General features: G+C 37.9%; 2 protein-coding genes across 2 annotated transcripts in view; one reads left to right on the forward strand and one right to left on the reverse strand.

Moving 5' to 3' along the window:
• Positions 1 to 26,300, reverse strand: part of DLC1 (DLC1 Rho GTPase activating protein) — a 523,653-nt gene that overhangs the window by 480,803 nt on the left and 16,550 nt on the right. The window lies entirely within an intron of this gene.
• On the forward strand, positions 3,335 to 5,193 carry C13H8orf48 (chromosome 13 C8orf48 homolog). Its single transcript, XM_003945289.4, is given in 2 exon segments — positions 3,335 to 3,488; positions 3,491 to 5,193. Coding segments are annotated over 2 exon segments (939 nt in total). The 5' UTR covers positions 3,335 to 3,451; the 3' UTR covers positions 4,393 to 5,193.

The raw sequence follows: 26,300 nt of genomic DNA on the forward strand, positions 1-26,300 counted from the left end.
ACTTTGTCTGAATGTATTTGTTAAATAAATCAAATAAGGCAAAACCACCTTTAAAATTATGTTGAAAAATAATTTTTTACAATGAATGGAAAGATTCATATTATTAATAACTGGAAAAATTGTTCATAATGCCAAAATTCAATAAAATCTAGAGTTTAAGAAAATCAAGGAAAATATTATAATTTATCAATGTTTATAGTAATCTTTGGGAAGTCAGAATACAGATAACTTTTGCTTAAAATCAGTGTTTGTGGCTTATTTTCTTTTTAAAATATCTACAGTAAACCTATATTATTACTTTTACAAAAATTATTAAAGTAGAAGGCAGCTATTCACAAAGCAATTAATCAATTTCAGAAAAAAAAATAAAACTTAAGATGCAGAAAATAGAATAGAAAGATTGAGATATTTGTGAGGCAAAAGAACAACCACGGAACCACAAAAAATATGTTGCACAACTATAAATAAAATAATTTTTCATCATGAATGATGCAAGATTCTTTTCTTCACAAAAATGGCCATCACAATGAGATTCTTGCCACATTCTACTTAGCCGCCTAGGAGAAGAACTAAACATTTCATCTTGCTGGATCCACTGAACCAAGCACAGCATTACTTGAGAAGTTGATGTAAAGGGTAGAATAATTTTGAAGGCTCTGTCAAGGTAGTCTCTCTTAAACTAGATTCTCAATTTGTACCCTGCACACCACAATGACTCAGAAGAGGTACCATCTAAATGTCTACTCAGCAAGGAAACAGTTATGATATCTGATGGGAGAATTGCTTGCCAGAGCAACAGATGCTGAAAGCTTGCTTTTCTCCCTCCATAAGAAAGAAACGCAAGAGAGAAGGGGAAATCACAGGAGAACGAATTTGTTTTAACTTCTTTCTGAGGTTGACCTTACAGCTGCAAAGCATTCTTTATCATTAAGGAAAAAGCTGGAAGAAGACCCTTAGCCTTACTCTCCAATAGGAACTACGAAACAGTAGCTGCAGAAGAGTAACAGGAGGGACATAGTAAGGTTAAGCCAAGGGAGTCTGAGGGACTCTTTCTCTTCTATTCTTCTTACCTCCCAATCCCCACCACAAGCAGCCTTCAGCCACAGCTTGGTCCATAAAAGATTTTAGTATTCCCAACAGCCCCTGAGAGATGGCAAGAAGCCTGGGATTTCTAAAGGAAAATTATTACTCTTCATATTTTTAACAAATCAAACTGACCTGTGTTTTCATGAATCTTATATGTTAATATAGTACTGTTGAAATATTTTACTTCCTTAGATAATACACTTACTAGAATGTAAAACTGGCCACTGGGTAATGCTGAATATTATGAAGAAATTATAAATTATAGAATTTCCCACCCAGGTGTACCTCCTTCTAGGATAAAGCTGTTTTTAAAAATCAAGAAAGGCCAGGTGCCGTGGCTCATGCCTGTAATCCCAGCACTTTGGGAGGCCAAAGTGGCGGATCATGAGGTTAGGATTTTGAAACCAGACTGACAACATGGTGAAACTCTATCTCTACTAAAAATACAAAAATTAACTGGGTGTGGTGGCGTGGTGTGTAATCCCAGCTACTCAGGAGGCTGAGTCAGGAGAATCACTTGGAGCTGGAGGTTGCAGTGAGCTAGATCGTGCCACTGCACTCCAGCCTGGGTGACAGAGCAAGACTCTGTCTCAAAAAGGAAAAGAAAAGAAAAAAAAAAGAAATTTAAAACACTAGTTTTAAAAAGGCAGATTACCTCAGATATTTGGCATATTAGAAGACACAAATAGATTTTATTTCAAGTATAGCTCCCTTGTTCAATGTTATGGATAAGATGCATATAAAACATGAATTGTGTGTAAATATCAATGTGTAAATATTCAGAGAATGAGGTAGAGCTTTGAAATAAAGATAAACAATGAAAATATTGAGCCCTACTGGAAATTACTTGGAATTACAAATTACATGCTACCTCTTTTTTAAAAGACTACTATTATATGATAAAATAAAATTTTGATTGAATAAATGAAGTTGGAGTCTCCTTATCTTCAACAGGAAGCTGACTCACATATTTAAAAGATGCTTTTTGAATATTTGACTTTTCACTCTTTGCCAAAATGAACATTTGGGGACTGTATATGGCTAGACCTGCATAATACCCCCTAACCCACAACATACACATGAAGAAAGACAAAACTGACAAAGAAGGGTGTCTAGTCTCTTGAAATTATGCTAGACGTTGACTAAGACTCAGGAACTATTATGACCTAGAAAAAGTCCATCTCTAGAGTTAACATTTTATAATTTCTCATGATAATTAATAAAACTCTACTATGATTTTTAAATAATAAAAAAATATATCCTAAATGATAGCCTAAGTTTGGGGATTCAGTTAGAAAAATGGTTGGATTTCCCTGAGCTGACAGTACTTATTTCCCTAAATCCTCTGCAGCACCTGCGTAAGGTAAGATTTATTTGTTTCTGTAGCCATTCACTCAACAGAGATTTATGGAACACTTGCTATGTGTTAGCTGATTGCTGGGCACATACTAGTTGGTAACAGACATAATTCTGCCTTCAGCCTTCATAAGCAGATACTCATACAATCCTATAGTTGGACACTATTAAAAAACAAAAAGGCTGGAATCTTACGGTTGGACACTATTAAAAAAAAAGTTTGGAAAGAGTTTGGGGGCAGGGGTGGATATTAAGCCTTCCATGAGAAGATGGGACTCAGAGGAGGAGAAGAAATTAACCATATAAAGAGTGAGGATGGGCCTGGATATGCCAGCCAGAGGGCACCTATAGGGACGAAAGGCCAGAGAAACAGATTTGGGAAATTACACCGTCGCCCAAACTTCAACGTCGTCAGAGTGCTGGAGCACAGAACGCTGCTTCTTACAGAACAGTTTCTGTATTTTGACTTTTCTTCAAAGACATGGTCTACCAGGAGGTGTCTCCTCACTGTAAACCTGGCAGACAAGTTTTTGCTTGTGCATCTTGTCCAGCAGTTTTGCTTGATTTTTACATCTAGATGGATTTAGGCGGGCGTACACGTTCGGATTTGTGTCACAGGCCACCTAACTGCATTGGTCTCACACACGTGTGCCACCTGTCTGACCCCTGGGCAACAGTGTTTGCAAGCTTCTGTCCTTGACTATCGACTTTAGCACCAAAGACGGGCAGGAGAGCCGAAGAAGGCGGAATCGCTCTCAGAGCAAGCGGCGCGCAGGCGCAGGGGCGCCGGGGCGCGCCGAGGAAGAGGCGGGCCGCGGCACGGTGGCCACTCACTGCGCATGAGCGGCCCGCGTTGCCAAGGCAGCTGGGAAGGCGTCTCCCGGAAGACGAGCTCTGCAGAGCTGGGGGCAGACAGGGAGCTGTTGCCGAAGAGCTCAGCTCCTCGCAGTTTCCTGACCCGGTCTTAACCCGCGCAAAGGAGCCGAGGAGCCGAGTCTGATGCAGTGTGATGGCCATCTGCCCAGAATTGGCCCAAATGGACAAAAGTGCCTTTCTGATGAGACTGAAACTTTGAAGACCTTTACTGATGGGGTACAGACTTGCATTTCATTCTGCTCCTGTGGAGGACGGCAGTCCTCTCCCCTGACCTCTGAACGCAAACTGGAGAGGGAAAAGCAGACTCTGAGCTTGGAACAAGGAGACACGCAGTGTGAGCTTTTGGACTTCAAAAATGATGAAAAGAAGTTGAGTAAAAAATGGATCGACTACCTCAAGCACAAAGACTCTAACTTTGAACGGTACCAGCCAGACACCAAACGTCAAACAGAAATCATTCGGATACCCGATGAAGAATTGAATGCCCTGCAGTCCTATTGCACCATGAAGATAAATTTGATTCATTGTAGACGGGATCCTAAGAGCAGCAGACATAAAAAGCTGCGTCTTGGATTGGATGCAGAGGCTTCAGAGAGAGATGCCTTAAATGGTTCTGTCCCTGATGAACTTTTGAATAGAATCTACTTTAAAAACATGAGGACAACAGCAATACAGGGTGCAGCAACTAAGCAACATGTATCTTCTCAGTGTCCCGCCTGTAACAGGAAAAGAGCAGAGCTGGCCCTGTCTGCCTTCCTGAAACAAAAGAAGACTTTACTGGAGTCACTTCTACTTCAAGAGAAAATAGATGAACATCTTCATACCAAAGACTTTCTCACTCGCATTGGAGAAGCACATCAAGACTTTCCCAGGCTTTCAGATGACCCCAGAATAATCTGGAAAAGACTGACTGAGAAAGTCGTTATCAGATACTCTGGTTTAGAAAGATCAGATACAGAGCAGAAGATGTAGCAAGATGGAAATAGTGCTTGTCATTTACTCTTTTCTCTGCCACTTTGCAAGTCACTTACTCTAACCCAACCAGCACTGGTGATTGTCAATGATAACGTGTAATGTAGATATATGTCTTGGTCATGTATTTAAGTAATTACCATAATTTCTACTGGCACTTGAGAAACTAACTTAAGACTGCTATGCTTCCTTCACAGATTTGAGGACTAAGAACTTTCTCTTTTTTTCTGATTATAGAAAGCGTTGTTGTTGGAATAGTTACAAAACCTTTACAAAAAAATCCAAGAGAGATTCGTTAGTAGTTTGGCCCAGGGTGTTGATGGTACAGAAGCAAAGTAGTATGGGGATGTAAGAGAAACTTAATAACTGTCTTTGGCAACCAAATGGTGTTATTAATAAATAGTATATGTTGGAAGTGTTACTAAGGCTCTGACTTGTGTGCCAGGATGAGTGATCATTAATTTCATTAAGATAGGAACAGAAGAGGACTGTGTTTGATGGGAGGGATGAGGAGTATGATTATCTGGACATGTAAGGTGCTTTTGGACATACACATTGACAATTTGAGGAAACATTTGATTATTTGTTTTTGCACTTCAGAGGAAAGGTATAGCAGGGTTGATACCAACTCTTGAGAAATGCCAAATAATGGCTAAGTAGATGAAAATAAACCCGCTTAAAAGGTTGAGAAAATAATTATCAAAGGGATCATGGATAGCAGGAATGTATAGTGTCATAGATGCTAATGAATAAATATTTAAAGAATGATAATTATTAGCCATATCAATCAACAGAGAGGCTATATAAAGATGATTTAGTCATGTATTTGGCACTGTTGACCTTAGCAAAAGCCATTTGACTTATAGAAATTGGATAGACAGGCCGGGCGCTGTGGCTCAAGCCTGTAATCCCAGCGCTTTGGGAGGCCGAGGCGGGTGGATCACGAGGTCAAGAGATCGAGACCATCCTGGTCAACATGGTGAAACCCCGTCTCTACTAAAAATACAAAAAATTAGCTGGGCATGGTGGCACTTGCCTGTAATCCCAGCTACTCAGGAGGCTGAGGCAGGAGAATTGCCTGAACCCAGGAGGCGGAGGTTGCGGTGAGCCGAGATCGCGCCATTGCACTCCAGCCTGGATAACAAGAGCAAAACTCCATCTCAAAAAAAAAAAAAAAAAAAAAAAAATTGGATAGACAAAGTAGATTGAGGAAAAATATAACGAATATGGTTGTAGAGTACTCCTTGAAAAATTTAGCTGTAGGGGGGAAAAGAAGTAGAGCTGGAGGTAAGTGTTGAGTTTTGAGGGAAGAATGCTTTAACAAATTATCTAAACAGCCATTTTAGTCATGAAGATTTTATGAAACTTCTGTTGTTCATCCAAATTTATGTAATAAGGAAACAGTATTATTTCCCAAGGAATACAATGGCATTTTGAAAACACATTTTTGGGGAAAAATATTAGGTGGCATTCTGAGAAGGCATTATTATTTATTTCCTCTATAAAAATACAAAATCATAGAATTAGTATCATTGCCTGGAGATCACTTTTCCACATGTCTAATGCCTGAAGTATCTCGGTGAAAAAGAAATTTGTTTGGAAAAATCAGTACAGAAGAGTTTTTGTATTGTATTTCAATATTACTCTTTGAGTTAAGAGCTCCATTTACATATAAAGATACTATTTTTTTGCATAAAATTTAGCATATTTCCTCTTAGTAAGTCATTCTAAATGGAAAATAACCATTACCATTTTCATAAGAACTTTTTATTTGCAATTCATATTATGTCATGCTTTATCTTTGACATCTCAATCTATCCATGTTTTATATAATCAAAATTCTGAATAATTTTCCACTTAGAATTCCCCCATTAAAGGTCATGCTCCACCCTTTTAGTCAATGAAGCTAGAAATCTGAGTCATCTTTTGTTCTTCCTTTTTTCAACTCAACCCCAAGCTAACTATTTTTCAACAAGACTTTCAGAAAATAGTTCTCAGATGTCAGCATACAGTTCTCAGAATTATTTTTCTTTTTTAAAATTTGTTATTTATTTATTACTGAGACAGGGTTTGGCTCTATCACCCAGGCTGGAATGCAGTGGTGCAATTACTGCTCACTGCAGTCTCAACCTCTAGGATTCAGGTGATCCTTACCTCAACTTCCCTGGCAGCTGGGACTCCAGATACATGCCACCGTGCCTGGATAAATTTATTTTTATTTTTATTTTCAGTAGAGAAGTTTTACTATGTTGCCCAGACCGATCTGGAACATCTGGGCTCAAGCAAGCTGCCTCCCTCAGCCTTCCAAAGTACTAAGATTGCAGGCGTGAGCCACTGTGTCCAGCCCAGAATTATTTTTCTAAAACACAAATCTGTTCAAATAATTCTCTTGATTTAAAACAAAACAAAACTCTAAATGGTTTATCTCTGCTATGGAAATAGTTCAAACTCATTAAGGTCACATAGCGGTTCTTTAACATCTGGCCCAACCTGACCTTTCTATTCTTTTGTAATCCCTTCCCCCTGTATTCAAGCCTCTCCAGTACTTCCCTGAGTTCTTTTGTTATTTGTGTCACTATAGTTTCTATGTGCACATTTGTTTGGCCTAAATTCTCTTAACTGCGCTTTTCACCTGGCATACTCTCCCTCTTCTTCGTTGTCTTCCTTCAGCTCTCAAATTTTATTGTCCTATTTTTATGACTAAAAATCCAAAGAATATTAGAAAGTTTAGATTACAAAGTCTCCCCTCTACCCTGTAACTATCCAACATCATTCTAGACTCACCTACCAGACCCCTGTCTTGCCAGGGTTAACTCTTTACTTGCTGGGCCATAGTGCAGTCAGGTATATTGGGATAGGAGCACAGGTGGAGAGAATTCACAGAATCGGGGAGTGGACATTTACCTACCAGGACAGAGGTATTTCTGTACCTTAACCAACATAACCTTATTATTGTGTAGGGGCTCAATATTGATGTTACCTATAAATAACCACTTATATTAATTTCTTATTTATTCTTCCAGTGCTGTTTTATGCAAATATAAACACCAAAGATAATTTATTATGTGCTCTCTTTAGCACTTTGCTTTTTTTCCCTTTTGTTTTTCTTAGGGTAAAATCTACGTAACAGAAATTCGTCACTTCAACCATTATTAACAGTACCATTCAGTAGCATTACATCCATAATATTGTGCAACCATCACCACTGTTTCCAGAATTTTTTATCAGCTCAAACAGAAACTCTGGACCTGTACAGCAATACCTCCCCATTCTCTCCCTGGCCCTGGTACCTGGTCACCTTGGATGTACTTTCTATTGCTGTAAATTTGCTTATTTGAGATATTTCATATCAGTGGAATCATGCAGTCTTTGTCGTTTTGTGTCTGGCTTAGTGTTGAGGTTCATCCAAGTTGTAGCATGTATCAGGACCTCATTTATATGGTTCAGTAATATTCCATTGTATGTATATGTTACATGTATGTATATTCATTCATCTGCTGATGGACACCCACATTGTTTCCACTTTTTGGCTATTGTGCATAATGCTGCTATGAATATTGGCATATGAGTATCTGTGCACTTGTTTTCAATTCTTTTGGGCCTATACTTCTAAGCAGAGTTGCTGGATCACATGGTAATTCTATGTTTAGCTTTTTGAGAAAGTGATAAATTATTTCTACAGCAGTTGCAGCATTTTGCATTTCCACTAGCAAGCTACAAGGATTCAGATTTCTTTGCATCCTTGCCAACACTTTTTATTTTCCACTTTAAAAAAATATAGTTTTTTGAGTAGCTGTGAAGTGGTATCTCATCATACTTTGATTTATATTTTCTAAATGCCTAATGATGCTAAGCACTTTTCATGTGATTAATAGTCATTTGTGTATCTCATTTAAAGAAATGTCTATTCAAATCCTCTGTCCATTTTTAAATTGATTTGCCTGTCTTACTGAGTTGCAGGAATTATTTTTACATTTTGGATAGTAAATTCTTATCAGATATATGATTTGCAAGTATATTCTCTCATTCTGTGGGTTTTTCATTCTCTTGGTAGTATCCTTTGATACACACAAGTTTTTAATTTTAACAGAGTTCAGTTTATCTATTTCCTCTTTTGTTGCCTATGCTTTTGTTGCCATGTGTTAAGAAATCAACACCAAATCTAAGATCATGCAAGCTTGACCATATGTTTTCTTCTTAGAGTTTTATAGTCATAAATGTTATAGTTAGGTATTTAATCCATTTTGAATAATTATCTTCTTTATGGCATAAGCATCTAATTTTATTCATTCATATGTGGACAGACAGTATTTTCTTGTACCATTGTTGAAGATAACTGTTTTTTCCCCTATTGAATAGTCTTAGCACCCTTGTGAAAAATTAGTTGATCATAGAAATAAGGGTTTAGTTCCGGACTGTAAATTCTGTTCCATTGGTCTCTGTGTCTATCCTTACTCCAGTATCATACTATTTTATTACTGTGCTTTGAGTAAGTTTTGAAATAAGGAAATGTAGAATCTCTATCTTTATTCTTTTTGTTCAAGATTGTTTTAGCTATTCATGGTTCCTTGAGATTCTATATGAATTTTAGGATAGATTTTTCTATTTCTGTAAAAAATACCATTAGACTTTTGATAGAGATTGCATTTCATCTGAATATTGCTTTGGGCAACATTGTCATCTTAACAATATTAAGCATTCCAATTCATGCACATTGATGGCTTTATGTCTTTTAAAATTTATTTCATCAGTGTTATGTTACCTTCATCATATAAGTTTTGTGCCTCCTTTGTTTTATTTATTCGTAAGTATTTTATTCTATTGGTTGGTATTTTAAAGAAAATGGTTTAAAAATTCTTTTTGTATTGTTCATTTCTAGTGTATAAACATACAGTTGATATTTGCATGCTGATTTTGTATCCTGCAACTTTGCTGAATTTATTTATTAGCTTTAACAATTTAAAAAAAAAAAACAGATTCTTTCGAGTTTTCTAGGCCTAAGAGTATATCTGCAATATAATGTTATGGTTTCCTTTCCAATTTGGATGCCTTTTTAGCCTTGCCCAATTGTCCTGGCTACCACTTTCATTGCTATATTGAATAGAAGGTGTGAAAGTGGAATCTTTGTTTTGTTCCTGATCTTAGGGGAACAATTTGCAGTTTTTCACCACTGGGAATGATTTTACTTATGGGTTTTCATACATGACATTTTCATCAATTCTTAGTTTATTGAATGTTTGTATCATAAAAGCATTTTGTATTTTGTCAGTATTTTCTGCATCCATTGAGATAATCTTGTAGTTTGGCATATGCTTAAACCCAGCATTTGTTCTCATAGCCTCACCTTTGCACTCATAACCTTTAAGCACTTACTAATCAGAATTAAAGTCAGCAGCCTATGTGCTCTATGACATTAATATAAAATTCATATATGACGTTAATATAAAAGTTCATTTTATGACACTTGAGGCTTAATTAATATGCTTTTCTCTTTTACTTGTGAGCAACTCAAGCATAGCAACTGCCTCCATCATTCATCACATCCTTGGTGGTTAGCACAGCGCCTCACATGTGATGGTGCTGAACAAAATTTCATGGCTAAAAAGGAAGTGCTTCCTAACAAAGAAATTGAATATATCTTCCCCATCAAAAGAAGAAAATAATCTTCTAGCGTATTTTTATCTGTCAGTGTTCTGAGCCACCGTTTTCTGTAATTTAACTCTTATCTCTCCAGGGATTGGATTCCCTTTCAGTATACATTCTTTTCCTCAGTGGTAAAATAGCATAAAGCTTTTTGATAAGAGATCTTTCCATGCATTTTTCATTTTAAACAATTAATATAAAAAGATATTTCTAGGCAATACACATTTTCAAGTAGAAAATTATTATTAATTTTAGAAGTATTTGATGACTTTTTGAAATAGGATAAAAATTCTTAATGCTCAAACTTAATATATATGTTTTTTGTGCCTGAATATATTCAAAAGGGGTTGAATATCTTTTGTCCAAATACTTTACAGCTGCACCCAAGAGATTCTAACACAGGTGAAATAGAAAGTTCATCAGATGAAGTGCTAAGAAGCCACATATTTCCCTAATTGTTGATACAACACTAAATATGTGTCTAGCAACTTAGTACATAATATACAAATGTATAATTTATGTGATTATTGTATACAAATCATACAAATATTTATTTCATGTTTTGTCATCTACATTTATTATCAAATAGACTAAAATTCTGTGCCTAGAAACAAATCTGTTTATTGAACAACATTGTAGTAATGAAACTCTGGAAACAGAAGTAAGTGATGATGCCAGACTGAGAGAAGAGTAAGCTTAATCCTGAACATCCGAGTCATTCAAATTCCAGTCTCAGTACTGGTTAGGAATGTTTAGGACACCCAACTTAGAATACCTCCAATTTAAAACATGTTAGTTTGTTTCATGATGAAGTCTAATGTAGTAACTTAGCTCATTCTGCAGCAACACAGTAAACAAGCAGAAAATAAGTAGGATTGTGACTGGGTGTGAGCTCTCCTTTAATTTTGCCTGAAAGTGACAGACAAAAAATAATTACACAAATAGTTAATTTGAGAAACACAAAATGAAAACATAGTTGAATTTCTATTCTCAGTTGATAATTACCCTTTGGAATAAAAAATTCAGAAATTTTCCAACTCACAGTCAACTCAAATTACAGTGAAAATTGCAAACTCCCATCAAAGTGTTTAATGTAATCATAAGGCCTGATTTTGATGAACCACTGTTTGTTGAAGTATTAATTGATGTTTAGGAGAAAGTATGTTGTAGTCATCCCATTCAAAATTTTCTCTGGATGTCAGGACTAATGGTGCCACATATGCACTGAGAGAGTATGAAGGTTTATTTACTCACGTAATCAGGGTTAGGAGGGAGGCAGGAGGGGCAGGTTTTCAAGCTGATCTGAAAAGGGCTTGAAAGTGAGGAAAGAGACTAGCATGGCTTTCATTATAATTTAGGGGGCGGGGCTGAGGGAATGATTCCCAAAAGTGGGCAGGGGCTTGCATGTTTTGAATGTGTTGCCACACCAAATAAGGGAGCATATGGGCTTACTTATCAGTTAGTGCAGATATGGGGCAGAAGAGTGGGGCTTGAAAACTTTCAGCTGTTAAACATAAAAAAATTTGAGTCATAATTTTTGTTACAATTTATCCCTGATGCTTGACTGATGACTGAGATACATTATGTTTCATTTAATTAAATTTTAGCTTCAGTGTACCATAATAGTGCTCTCTCACGCCTGTCACCTGAAACTGGTAAGGGCAGTGAAAGTTCACTGAACACCATGTTTGAGAGCCCAGCATTGTGTATTTTGAGAAGTAAAATGAGTGCCTTGGTCATTATTAGCAATATCTGGAACTCTGAACAGTATAAAGAAGACTTTGTATTGTGGTTTGAGTATGTACTGAGACCTGTGTAACCTTAACATATTTTCTATGTGGCAAGGGATTTTCATAGTTATTTTCCTCAGAGGAGCAAATCTTGGATAAGTAGTTGCTGTTGCTACCATTGGCAGAACCAGAGGGCTAGACAGTTGGAAATGGCTTATAAAAGTGCATAGATGGAGCTAATTGTTGCTAAAATTGACTGCCTAATGTTCAGCTATGTATACTTGCCCTTGGATCCCACTCTTCATCAAGGATATCTGGATTAAGCAGTGAAAAGCTGCAGCTCCTGAGTAAGACACATCACGTGTAGTTTTAATACTCTACGTAAAGTGTAGAAACCTCCATTGCTGTTCATTCGTGAAATCCCAAGGGATTTCCAGGTAGTTAAGGGGTTTGAAGGTTTGAGAAAAGATGCTAAAGCCTCCACAGTGAAGGATTTTTCTGGGCCAGGGAGAGGGATCACCAATGGGAGTGCCTATTGTATTGCAATTTGATCAGATTCTAGAGTTCTTTGTTTTAGAGGACACAATTCCAGGAGGAACAATTTGCAACAGCATAAATAGGCCTCAGTAAAATTTATGAGAATGTAAACATCGAAATATAAAAAAAATGTAAACTTAGAAATTTGTTGCCTCCAGATCCTGAAAAGTTCTAAAAGTTGAGTTTCTTTTAACATTGTGGGGTCTGATAGAGGCAATTGCTATTACAGATGCAGAATTCCTCAGCTTACCAAATAATTTTCATGAATTTAACTGGTGTGTAGGGCCCTGTGCCATGTGAAGAGAAATGCTTATCTTCTTTTTGGGAGTAATTGTATGTCCTCAGTGAGTGTGTCAAATGAGTCTCCCCAGAGGAAGGTATGATCAGTAGAATGCTGTATCTGCGCTATTGTAGAAAGTTGGATGTTGTTAATGCCTAGTAATCATCCCAATAAAAATTTGCTTTGCAAGGATTGTGTGCAATGATAGAGCTGTGCGAGTACCCTGTGAGTAGCTTGGTAAAGACATATTGTGTCCCTTTGAAGGCAAAGGCTAAGTGTGGCTGTTGAAAAAGGCACCGAACAGAGGAACATATTAATAATATCTCTGACTGCAAAGTGCTTACAACTTGCATATTAAATGGAATTTACTGACTCTGTATTGGGTGTAGGGGCCTTCATGGGTGGGATCATTGCATTAAGGTTATGGTGACCCACCATGAGGCACCATTAATTCTTTCTAGGTTTAAGAACCGTCCAAATTAGGCTGTTACCAGAGAAGCAGTGGGGATAAACACCTTCCTACGTTAGAGTTTATGATAGATTTCATTCCTTGAAGACTGCTTTAATTTTTAGCAGGTTGTATTAACTATTTTATTGGGACAGAAGACATGGAGGTCTATACAGCCCCAGTTTACCAAGCCTATTTTACATGACAAAGACTGCATCTAATTATAGCTTATTATGCATTGGATCAGTGTCCATGTCCATAGAGTATGTTTTAGAGTAATGGGTTCTATGATTATGAAGAATTTAGGCCATGTATTTTTTTTACAGTAGTTAAGGTAAGGCATTTTTATTTTATGTTCAATAATTCTCTTCAGATTTTAGGTATATCTTGGTTAAATTTAACAGGATCCTTGAGTATAGCCGTAATTTGAGTTCAGTATTAACTGGTGCCATAAAATTTTGCCAATTGGTCTGTCTCAGGAGATGCTAAGCTAATTTAGAACCTATATTGTATAGGGAAAAAGCAAACCTTTTTGTTTTTTGAGACAGAGTTTTTCTCTTGTTGCCCAGACTAGAGTGCAATGGCACGGTCTCGGTTCACCGCAACCTCTGCCTCCTGGCTTCAAGCTATTTTCCCACCTCAGCCTCCCCAGTAGCTGTAATTACAGGCAAGCACCACCAAGCCTGGCTAATTTTGTATTTTTAGTGGAGTCAGGCCTTCTCCATGTTGGTCAGGCCAGTCTCGAACTCCTGACCTCAGGTGATCCTCCTGCCTTGGCCTCCCAAAGTGTTGGGATTACAGGCACAAGCCACCGCGCCTGACCAAAAGAAACTCTTCTACGTTTTTGTCTTATCCATTATTTGAATAAATTGTTTATTTCTGATTGAGTCAAATTATGACCACTGTTTTTGGTTTTTGTGTCCTCCTCTGTATCTAGGCTTTATATATGTGTGTATGTGGTTAGTGGATATAATTTGTTGGGAGACAGTTACATTCACCCTGCTTGTATTTTTAAGTTTCTTCCTGTAAAGAGCTTCAAATTATTATTATTATTATTATTATTATTATTATTATTATTTACAGATGCCTAAACTTTTTTATTTCACACAGCTATGCAAGTTGTGAGGCCAAGGACATGACTGCAAACAAGGTTTAATTTAAATAAATCGCCAGGCATGATGGCTCACACCTGTAATCCCAGCACTTTGGGAGGCCTAAGGGGTGAATTATCTGAGGTCAGGAGTTCCAGACCAGCCTGGTCAATATAGTAAAACTCCATCTCTACTAAAAATACAAAAAATTAGCTGGGTGTGGTGGCACATGTGTCTAATCCTAGCTACTTGGAAAGCCGAAGCAGGAGAATCGCTTAAACACAGGAGGCAGAGGTTGCCATGAGCTGAGATAACGCCATTGCACTCCAGCCTGGGCAACAGAGCAAGATTCCATCTCCTCCCACCCCTCCCCCCAACAAAAAAAAATTGATTACATAAATAAGCTTTCTTCCCCATGAAAATATTACTTGTTATTTCACACTTGATCTAACACACACAAAATCCCCACCCTGGCTGGCACAGATACACTTAATAGGCAATATCAAGCACAATTTCCATTTTATTTTTCTCCAGAGAATAGTTGTCTTCAATCTTTTACTCAGCTCCTTACATGGGTTTTGGTGGGGGTCATGGGACAGCACCCACAGATCTAAATCGGGGTGGGGGTTAAATTATTATCTTTAAGGTTAGGAGCTTCACCCATGACAATTGTTGCTTTATTAGATTTAAGGATCCTAGTTGATTTAAATTAATTCCTTGGATGTGCCACGGGAGGTGGGGACATCGGGGAATTATAGGAATATTTATTCCTATAACACCGAGAGGATCAGGTTCTAGAAATAGGAAAAAAACAAAGCGTCGTTCCTACTCTCATGCACTCAACATTTCATTTTAAAAAATTAGTTTGCATTTCCTTCTTCATCCAGTGAACCAACTCCCTGGGAGTTGGCTCTGCCTCTAAAATTAATTGGTAACTTTGACCTTTAGTAACTCAGCACAGCTGCTGCTCCATACCAAGGATGACCACATGGCCACCCAGGAATCAATGGCTTCTGCTTTCTCTAATCAAAGGCTACCCTTTTTTTATCCCAAGCCACATGTTTCAGTGAGTCAGAGCCATTCCAGCAAATCTCACTTCATTGACACCAATTCTGAAGGAAAAAAACAAATGAACTGTTTTCTCCTACCCTCTTACACAGTTACTCAACACTTATGACACCATATGTGTGGGGTTTTCCCACTTACGCCAAGCAATTCTTCAGTGGATACAAACTTGGTGTCCTAGAGTCCATTCAATTCTGACGTATCTTCCTGGAGTTAAAGTCAGATCCTACGGGTTAAGAACTCAGTCCTACAAGGCTACCCCCACTGCAGATGCCTATAGCAGATAATATTAACAGGTTGTCACCTATACTTCTGACTGACCTGCTATAAATGCAGGGTTCCCATGACCTTCTCCTCAGGTTCAGTTATTGCTAGAGCAGCTCACGGAGCTCAGGGAAACACTTAGATTTCCTGGCTTATTATAAAGGATATTACAAAGGATACAGACGAAGAGATGCATAGGGCAAGGTGTTGGGGATGGAGTGTGGAGCTTCCATGCCCTCTCCAGGTGCACCACCCTCCAGGTAGCCACATGTATTTAACCCAGAGGCCCTCCAAACCCTGTCCTTAAGGTTTTCTGTGGAGACTGTATTACTTACACATGATTAGTTAAATCATTGGCCATTGGTGATGGACTCAACCTTCAGTCCTACTCGCCTCCCCAGAGGTTGAGGAGGTGGGGCTGAAAGTTTCAACCTTTTATTACAGGTTGGTTCCCTTGGCAACCAGTTCCCATTCCGAGGCTTTCCAGATGCCCACTAGGAGTCACCTCATTAGAATCAAAGAGACTCCTATTGCCTAGGAAATGTTCTAGCTCTGTGCTAGACTTTCCTATCACTTATAAATTACAACTATCTTAGGAGCTTTGTGCCAGAAACCAGGGGTCAAAGAACAAATATTAGAACAAAAGAGTCTCCTAGCACCCCCATGTAAAGGGTATAAGGAGCTCTATTTCAGGAACTGGGGGCATATATATGTATATATACACATATACATATATATCTTCCTGGAGGTAAAGTCAGATCTCACAGGTCTGACTTTATATATATGTATATATATAGTAAAATATATTTATATATTTTATATAATATATTTAATATATTATAATAAAAGCATTTATATTATAATATAAAATATATATTTTATGTAACATTAAAATATACTAATATATTTTAACAAAATAAATAAAAATATAAATTTAAAAATACAATATAAATAATATATTAATATTTAATATATTTCTAATATATTTAATATACTATATATTATTTAATATATACATGTATACATAAGTATATATGTGTATTTATATATCTTATATCACAATATTAGAGGTTATTTTGGGGCAATAGTGGCATAGGTAGCAGCAGCAACAAAAACATTTTATAATGTCCTAGTGAGCCTGTTGCTTTTAGAAGTGTGGCCCTCTGCATAGCACATTGTGAGGACTCCAGGTAAGCAACCACCCAGTGCCCCCGTATATTACACATTGTATCAGTGATTCCCTAAGCACTCTCTAGAATGGTGGCAAGTGTCTGGTTGAGACACACAACAACAGTGACAGGATAGGAGTTAGTCCTCTGAGCCTAGCATCAGTCATGGACTATGCTGGGCCCAAGACACATGAGTTAATCTCAGACACATGGTCTAGGCTGAGACACATGAACCAGGATCACTTTAAGGAGGAACCCAGTACCATACTCCCATACGCCAATTACAAATTTCTGATTTAGGTTGGCTAAATTTTTAACCGAAGCTTACACAAAACAGCACAGTTCAAAGTGCAAGCTTGCCAGAAGGGGGCAAATCCAGTTAGCAAGTAAAGCAAGAACCCTCAGTGGTGGGAGTCATTGCCTGAACTTCCTGCTCATTGTGCCAATCCCTGAAGCCATCTTGCAGAGGTGAAATGGACTCCCATGCAAAATATAGTTGATATGACAAAAAAACTGATGACTAATGCTCATGGGAGGGCAGAAAGGATAAACATCTCATCTCTAAATAGTTCTTGCATAATGGGTTTCAAACTTTTAAGACCCTATTTTAATTTACATTAGGCAGTATTAACTATTTTAACTGGAGAATAGAAGTGGATGCCCCCCCCACACACACACAAAGAGGATATGAAAAGGTTTACTATGCACATAATCAGACTTCCTGAGAAAAAGCAGGACAGGCTCTGAACATGGCAAGATAGTGGAATGTTTTCTATTGTGATGAGAGGGTGAGGATGGGTGAGGGTTCCCCAGCATGCACTGTCTTTCATGATTTGAGCTTCCCACCAGTGCTGAACCAAGGGGCACCCCAGCTTTTTTATCAGCTTTTCCCCATTTAGGGCAGAAGAGAGAGTGGTGGAATTTTAAAGTTTCCAGTAGTCAAACATCAAAAATGGACTCAGACTCTGTTACAAAGTGTTTACTGGCCGGGTGCGGTGGCTCAAGCTTCTAATCCCAGCACTTTGGGAGGCCGAGGCGGGTGGATCACGAGGTCGAGAGATCGAGACCATCCTGGTCAACATGGTGAAACCCCGTCTCTACTAAAAAAAAATACAAAAAATTAGCTGGGCATGGTGGCACGTGCCTGTAATCCCAGCTACTCAGGAGGCTGAGGCAGGAGAATTGCCTGAACCCAGGAGGCGGAGGTTGCAGTGAGCCGAGATCGCGCCATTGCACTCCAGCCTGGGTAACAAGAGCGAAACTCCGTCTCAAAAAAAAAAAAAAAAAAAAAAAAAAAAAGTGTTTACTAATCTCTCACCTCTTTGCAATGAACTAAGACATCTGCATACCTGAGGGATCTCATTCAGTAAGGTCAAATTTTATCCCTCACTTTCAGTTCTAGCTCATAATTGCTCTCAGCTAACCACACGTTTTCTCCTTAAGTTTCCATTTGTTTAGTATCAGTGTACTTTGAATTTTCATATATAAATTATATCATTTAGAGGACAAAACTAAACTGTTTGCTTCTAAATAGGTGCCTTAAAGTTAGTCTGTCCCAAGCAAAACTCTTGCTGTTCCCCCAATTCTGTTTCTGTTCCAGCCGTCCCCATTTCAGTAAATAGAACTATTGTCTATCCATTCGTTTAGTCAAGGCAAAAATCTTGGTACTAAATTTTACTGCTTTTCTTTCTCTGATGTTCCATATCCAATCCAACAGCTAACCCTATATTTTCTTCATCCAAGATTTATCTAATACAATCCATTTAAGGGTCTTCCTGCCCACTGTCACCCACTTTAGTTCAGGCGTAAAATATTGCATTACATGTCTAACTGGTTTTTTCACTTCCGTTCATCGTCCTGTAATCCAGTCTACATAATGAAGGTAGGGTAATTTTTCAAAGATGTGAATCAAATTTTTGGGCAAAATATATTCTATTACTTCCCGTAGAATAACATACAAACTCTTTAACAGGCCACGCAAGGTCCTCCATGATTTGTCCTCTGCCTCCTTCTTTCTCCCTAACTTCATCCTCGCCCTCTTCATGTTTTCAACTTTGTTTTCCTATCTAAAAAGGACTTATTGTATTTCATGCAATCTGAAGTCCACACATCAAAGGCAGCTAGAAAAAAATTTAATGCACTTAAAAATTTTTAGAAAAGCTGTGAGGGTGAGTGAGTGAGTGTGTGTGTGGGTGTGTGAAGAGGGTAGGATGGATATACAAAATTCTAGGCTTATGGGGTCTCTGAAAAGGAAAGGATTGGAGACAAAATGAAGCTTGCCCTCCCTAGAGAATAGTAAATTCATCTCTTAAATGAAGTTGTTTTCTAAAGCCTCTGGAGATCATAAAAAAGAGCTCCTACATGAAGCTTTTCCAAGGGTCAGGATATGGTAATGCACACCCCTGCAGAAATTTTCTCTTATAAGGAAGTGGCAGTGAGAACAAAACAAACAAAATGAAACATTTTGTGAACACTTTCTTCAAGGAAACACCACAAATGTGGCATCGGTAGATGTGATGGTTAATACTGAGTGTCAACTTGATTGGATTGAAGGATGCAAAGTATTAATCTTAGGTGTGTCTGTGAAGGTGTTGCCAAAGCAGATTAACATTTGAGTCAGTGGGCTGGGGAAGGCAGACTCACCCTTAATCTGGATGGGCATCATTTAATCAGCTGCCATCGAATATAAAGCAGGCAGAAAAATGTGAAAAGATGAGACAGGCCAGCCTCTCAGCCTACATCTTTCTCCTGTGCTGGATGTGTCCTACCCTTGAACATCAGACTCTAAGTTCATCAGTTTTAGAACTCAAAGCGGTTCTCCTTGCTCCTCAGCCTGCAGATGGCCTATTGTGGGATCCTGTGATCCTGTGACTTAATAAACTTCCCTTTATCTCTCTCTCTCTCTCTCTATATATATATATATATATATGTATAGTTATGTATATATTATATATTATATGTATATATAAAATTATATATATACACATATACACTACATATATATTTTTCCATTAAATATAATTTCCATTAAATATATATATTAAAATATATATATAATTTTTTTTTTCTTTTTTCCCATTAATTCTGTCCCTTTAGAGAACCCTGATAATACAGTACAGGAACTCACAGATACTGTAGATTCGATTCTAGAATACTTCAATAAAGCTAATATTGCAATAAAGTGAGTCATACGATTGTTTTGGTTTCCCAGTCCATATAAAAATTATGCTTCCATTATAACACAGTCTATTAAGTGCATAATAGCATTATGTCTAAAAAATGTACATAATTAAAAATACTTTATTGCTGAAAAATGCTGATAATCATCTAAGTCTTCAGTGAGTTATAATCTTTTTGCCTGTGGAGGGTCCTGCCTTGATGTTGATGGCTGCTGGCTGCTCAGGGTGGTGATTGCTGAAAGTTGTGGTGGCTGTGACAATTTCTTAAAATAAGACAACAATGAAATTTGCTGCATCAATTGATTCTTCCTTTTATGAAAGATTTCCCTGTAGCATGCAATGGTATTTGATAGCATTTTACCCAAAGGGGAACGTCTTTCAAATTTGGAGTCAATTCTCTCAAACTGTGTAGCTATTTATCAGCTGAGTTTATAGAATACTCTGAATCCAACAGTGTCATCGCAACAATTCTCACAGTTTCTTCATCAGGAGTATATTTCATCTAAGAAGCAACTCTTTATCAGTCCAGATTTTAGCACAAGATTTCAGCAAGTCAATTACCTCCTCTGGTACCACTGATAATTTTATTTATCTTGCTATTTCTATCACCTCTGCAACGACTTCCTGTGCTGATGTCTTGAGCCCCTCAAAGTCATCCAGGAGGGTTGGAATCAACTACTTCCAACATGTGAAAAATGCAACGTCTGTGAGGCATAATAAAGTAAAGCACTATAAAATGAGGTATGCCATTATTTAATATTTTCATGTTAGAGGATTGATGACAAAGATAAATCTATTAATTCTTTAGCAAAATGTTGATTGCTTAGAGACAAAGGAAGGAAAAACCATTGCATCTTTCTGTTAGAGAGTCAGCAGCTCTGAGTTCAACGTTTTTGGAGATGGAGACTGTGCTCAATGCTTGAGGCTTCATGGTAAAAATTGCCTTGAGTGTCCTTAGCTTTTTCAATGCAGGCCCTCAGTAACACCCAGCTGAGGCGCTTGCCCTGGCAAAACCGCCTGGCTTATTGGATAAACATGTACTGGATGAGATCCTGGCCAGGTATCATGGTCACTCACAGGGTTCAGGAGAGCTGCTATTCCTCTAGGAGCTGGCTGAATTACTACTGTTCTGGTTGGACTTCTGTCTGTGTGTTCTGTTGACCATTGGTGGAAAGTATCTGAGTGCCTGATACCACCAGGAACAAGTAGGTGTCTTGACTCATTAGGTTCTTTGCTGTGTTGATACTGTTCTACTGCATCAGCTGCATGTTCTGTCCAGGGCTACTCTGAGTCTGCTGGATTTGCTCCTGTGGCTGGATCTGGACAATGTGAACTACTGATGTTATCCAACCTGCAGCTCCTTAAGTGTTGTCTGGCCCTGCTAAGGCTGCACTGTGAAGATCTGTCTGAGCCAGATGGTGGTCATGGAGCTGGTGGTCTGCCAGTCTTGCTGTTGCCTGTGGACCTGGACAAGAGTAGGCTAATGAACCAGGATGAAATAGTACTGGATGGACTCAGCGGGAGGCCCAGATGGGGCTGCTCCTCATCTATGGCAGTCTTGATCATTTCTCAGAAAGTATCAATGTAATCCCAGCACTTTGGGAGGCCAAGGCGGGTGGATCACGAGGTCAAGAGATCGAGACCATCCTGGTCAACATGATGAAACCCCGTCTCTACTAAAAATACCAAAAAAAAAAAAAAAAAAAGTAGCTGGACATGGTGGTGCGTGCCTGTAATCCCAGCTACTCAGGAGGCTGAGGCAAGAGAATTGCTTGAACCCAGGAGGCGGAGGTTGTGGTGAGCCGGGATAGCGCCATTGCACTCCAGCCTGGGTAACGAGCGAAACTCCGTCTCAAAAAAAAAAAAAAAAAAAAAAAAAAAGTATCAATGTAAAAATTATACTGACCACATTTTGTCACTGCCATGATGGTATCATTTGACTGTAGAATTAGGCACTTGTTTTACTCTGAGAGAATCTGGGCTAGGTACTGGTCCATTTTAGCAGAGAGCACAGGAGCATCTCACTGTTCATCTTTACATTTTAAAAGATATCATTCATTGTTAAATTTTACGTTTCCCCAGCCTGAAGCCAGCGTGATAGACCTTTCTTAACATCACTGCTGCTAGAACCACAACCTCATCCTGTGGTCAAAGACTCTAGGGTAGCAGATGAGAAACCCTGGAACTTCTCAGGTGTTGGACAACATGGGACCAGGTCAGGGCAGAGGATGAGAAGCACATTGCATGAGGACAAAAACAAGGTGGCGGTTGGACAGTCTCTCTTCTGTCTTCTTTTATCAATCACTTTTCTCCTTATTCTGCTCCCAGAATCCTTTTTCTTCAATTCTCAAAGCAACAAAGATTCTCCCCTACCTCCTTCACGGTGCATTTAATTGCTCTTCTCTGGCTTGTTCTCATTATTCAAATTTCATCCCAAATACTACCAATTAAGAGACCTTCTGAAACACCCTCTATAAATGAATGTTTTCCTCCCACCAGTTATTTCCCACTGTATGTTCATGGTTATTTCCTTCGAAGAATTTTTAATAATCTGAACTCATCTTATTTGACATTTAATTTTTAAATTATCTTTATTTTTTACCCCAGTGAAGTCACTTTGAAACTGGGATATTGTATAAATTTCCTGAATTACTGTCACAAATTGAGACAATGAAAACACATCGCGAAACAGCACGGAACAAAGATTTCCCCTTCAAGCTGGTAGAAGTTATGCTTTGTGGGTGCAAGATTTCTGGTGAGAGAATTGCAATTATTGCAGGTATTATACCACAACTTAGCTGGAGTGGAGAGGGAGGCACATTCAGATGTGATGTGGGAATCTTCCAAAGGGCAACTGTGGCTCAAAAACTTTTCTTTGGTTCAACAGAAACTTTTTTGGAACTGTGCATACACAAGTCTCTTCCTATACAACCCTCCCTTTTCTTTCTCCTGAAATAGGTCTCAAAACCACATTGTAATCTGAAGGCTTTCACCACCTTCTATTATTTTCTCCCCTCTTAATAAATCTCGTGCACCTCTAATCCCATTGTAGCTTCTGCATTTTGGTGTACACAAAGTATGCAGTACACTCTGTAAAATAATTCACTTATTCATTCAATAAAGATATTATTGAGGAACTCCTGGAACTATAAACACTAGGAATTTAAGGACTAAGACATGGCACTGCCTTCAATGAACTTAGCATCTTCTTAGATCGCGGATATATTTAACAGATATGTGTCATACAATGTGGTGTGTATAGTAACAAAAATATTCTGCATATAATCAGAGATCTTGAAAGGTACAGGAGAATTTATTCAAGACAAGATGACCCCTGAGCAAAGTCTTCATGGATGTGTTTCTGGAGTATAAAGAATAAAGAAATATGCCTGGCATGGTGGCTTACACCTGCAATCCCAGCTCTTTGAGAGGCTGAGGCCAAATGATTGCTTGAGGCTAGAAGTTTGAGACTAGCCTAGGAAACATAGCAAGACACTTATCTCTATAAATTTTTTAAATATTTAAAAAAGAATGAAGAAATAAAAAACATATATATGGCTATAGAGCAAACCACCGGGTAGGAATCCTATGAGGTTAAATTGTAATTTGTAAGGCTGCATTCATTTGCTAGGGTTGCAATAACAAAGTGTCACCGACTGGGTGTCAAAACAACATACATTTATTGTCTCTGAGTGCTGAAGGCTGGAATTCCAAAATCAAGGTATCAGCAGGGTTTAGTTCCTTCTGAGGGGTATGATGGAGAATCTGTTTCATGCCTCTTACCTAGTTTCAGGTGGTTTGCTGGCAATTTTTGGTGTTCCTTGGCTTGTAGAACATCACTTTGATTTCATCTTTCATGTTCATATTTTATTCTACCTATGCTCATATCTCTATTCAAATTTTCTCTCTTCATAAAGACACTGGTCATATTGACTGAAAGAACTTGATTACCCCCCTAAACATCCTGTCTCCAAATACAGTCACATTCTGAAGTACTTTGGGGTTAGGACTTCAATGTATTAATTTTGGAGGGATATAATTCAAGCAGTAACAGAGAAGGGGGATAAAGCAGAGAAATATAATGCTCAACCTTTTATTTTTAGTGAAATCATTCTATAGTCTTAGTTGAAAACAGATATTCAAGTATATGATTCTCAACCATGGCTGCACATTATAATTATCTTGCAAGCTTTGAAAACATATCAGTGGCCAGGCCCTACTCACAGATATTCTCTGCTAATTGTCCTAGGATAGAGATCTTGGCAGTATTGTTTTATAAAAGCTTCTTAAGTGATTATAATATGCAGCAGCATTTACGATGACTGTTTTAAGATGGTCAGGCTGAGGCAGGAAGGGCAATTTGGATATTGTTTCATTAACCAAGAACAGAGACAATGAGGCTCTGAAACTTGGCATCAGCAGTAAGAAAGAAGAATAGGAGATAGATGATTTCTAGAAACAGGAAATAAATCAGTAGGACTTGGTGACTGATTGAATGGTGGAGGGGAGTAGGGAAGAGTCAAAGATGGCTCATATGTTCTCATTAGGTACATGCTGGTGTCATCAGCAGAGGATAAAGATAAAAAATGTGTTCTCTTGAGAGAGAGCATAGTAATTTATTTTGGGGGAGAGCTTAGTAACTGAATCAATTTAGTTTTTTTTTTTAATTAGACATTTTTTAAAATTTAGAGAATAATGCAGATGCACACATGTATCTGCGTGTAAAATAATGCATGTAAGAAATGATACAGAGAGACTCCCTGGGCTCTTACCTAGTTTCTTGAAAGGCATTGTCTTGCAAACCTATATGGTAAAATATCACAACCAGAATGTTGACATCAGTCCAGTCAAGTTACAGAACAGTTCCATCACCACAAGGATATATTGAGTTTGAAGTGCCTGTAGATAGTATTCAAGCAAGACTTGTTATGGTGGCATTCTCTAAGGCATGCTCTATACCTAGTTTTGATCATGCTAAAGTACCAAAAATCTTTGACAACTAAGTAAGGCCCACCTGTATCAGGTGCCTCAATATAATAATACATGGAGATTGAGGAATTTTTTTTAAACTTAGGGTTTTATGCCATACATGTCTAGTAGGGAGTTGGAAATATACCTGGGTTGCTATTTCACCTATAAAACAAGTTCTACTTGGGAAAATAGTTTACACACCACACACACACACACATACACACACACACACACGTATACCCTCACATGTACACCACAAGCTTGTACATGCACAGATGCAAATTTTATTAGAAGAGATAAAATTTTGTGAGAGGTCATTAGATGAACCCCTCACATTTGAAGATAGTGATTATTCTGTCTTCTAAAGGGTGTTCTTTCAGTGTAACCATAGCCAAAAAAGAAAAAGAGAGAGATTAAAAACATCTGGAAAGTATGTCTATTTTCACCTCTTCCATCTGGAACTTTGTTTTTGGATATCACAGACATTTTCCAAACAAACCTCTGTTGGACAAAATGATAAATGTAGAGGAGACATGCATTACATGTACGATTCTCTTTTTGTTTGAAGAGATTTATAGAATCCAAACCACTGGTGTGTTTTTCAAACATAAAAATAAACTGTCGAACAGCACAACTGTGACTCTCTCTCTCTCTCTCTCTCTCTCTCTCTCTATATATATATATATATATATATATATATATATATATATGTTGGGCAATGTCATTAACTACAATATTGGCTCATTAATCCATGAGTTCTGTTTACCAGAGAAGTAAAAATGAAGTCTTTTATTATATGTTGATATTTGAATAGAGCAATGTCAGAGCTAAAATAACGTGCTAATCAATCTTTCAAGTTTCTATCAGTACAGTACTCTCAGATTCACACTTTTCCCTAAATGTCTCCCCTATCATGTCATGCCCCAATTACTATAACTTTCTCACCTTTCCCCTCATGGCAGTATGATTTTACAGCAATACATCCTATATGAAAAGCCTAAGTTAAACATTTAAAACTTCTTGGATAATATTACTCCCATTCAACTTACACCAGAGGTTAAGAGCCCAGTTTTTTCAAGTCAGACAGTCTTCAGTTCCAATCCCAGTTCTTCCAAATACAAGTACAGTCTACAAATTTCATGGTTCTAGCTCAACTGATTACTTTTGAGGGCCCGAAACTACATCACGGCAGAAAAAATGGATGAAAAATGGAAAAAGAATGGGGTTAAAAAACAGACAAGCCTTGGTGCTTAGTTGATTAGAAGAGAGAAAATGGTAGGAAGCATGGTACCTACCTTAGCCTACTGGATGTATTACCAAAAAGAGAAAATCCAGGAAAAGAAGAGGTTTGTCAGAATGAAGAGGAAGACATTATTTTGAATTTGGTGTGTGACATTTAGGTGAATATATTCATTCCACAATAGCTGAGAGCCAGAGAAAGAGAGCAGAGGCACAGATAAAAACTTAGAAGGCAGCAGAATATTATCATTGCCATGCTCATCCAACATTGAATCTAAAGTCATTCCACTGCAAGCATTATAGCCTGGGGGTAGAGCATATTTAAAACTCCCAATTTTACTGGATAATAAAGCAATAAAATTAAAGTATATTCCATAAAAGTGACAGAAAATAA

This window comes from Saimiri boliviensis, chromosome 13 (assembly GCF_048565385.1).
Source record: "Saimiri boliviensis isolate mSaiBol1 chromosome 13, mSaiBol1.pri, whole genome shotgun sequence".
Lineage (NCBI taxonomy): Eukaryota > Metazoa > Chordata > Mammalia > Primates > Cebidae > Saimiri > Saimiri boliviensis.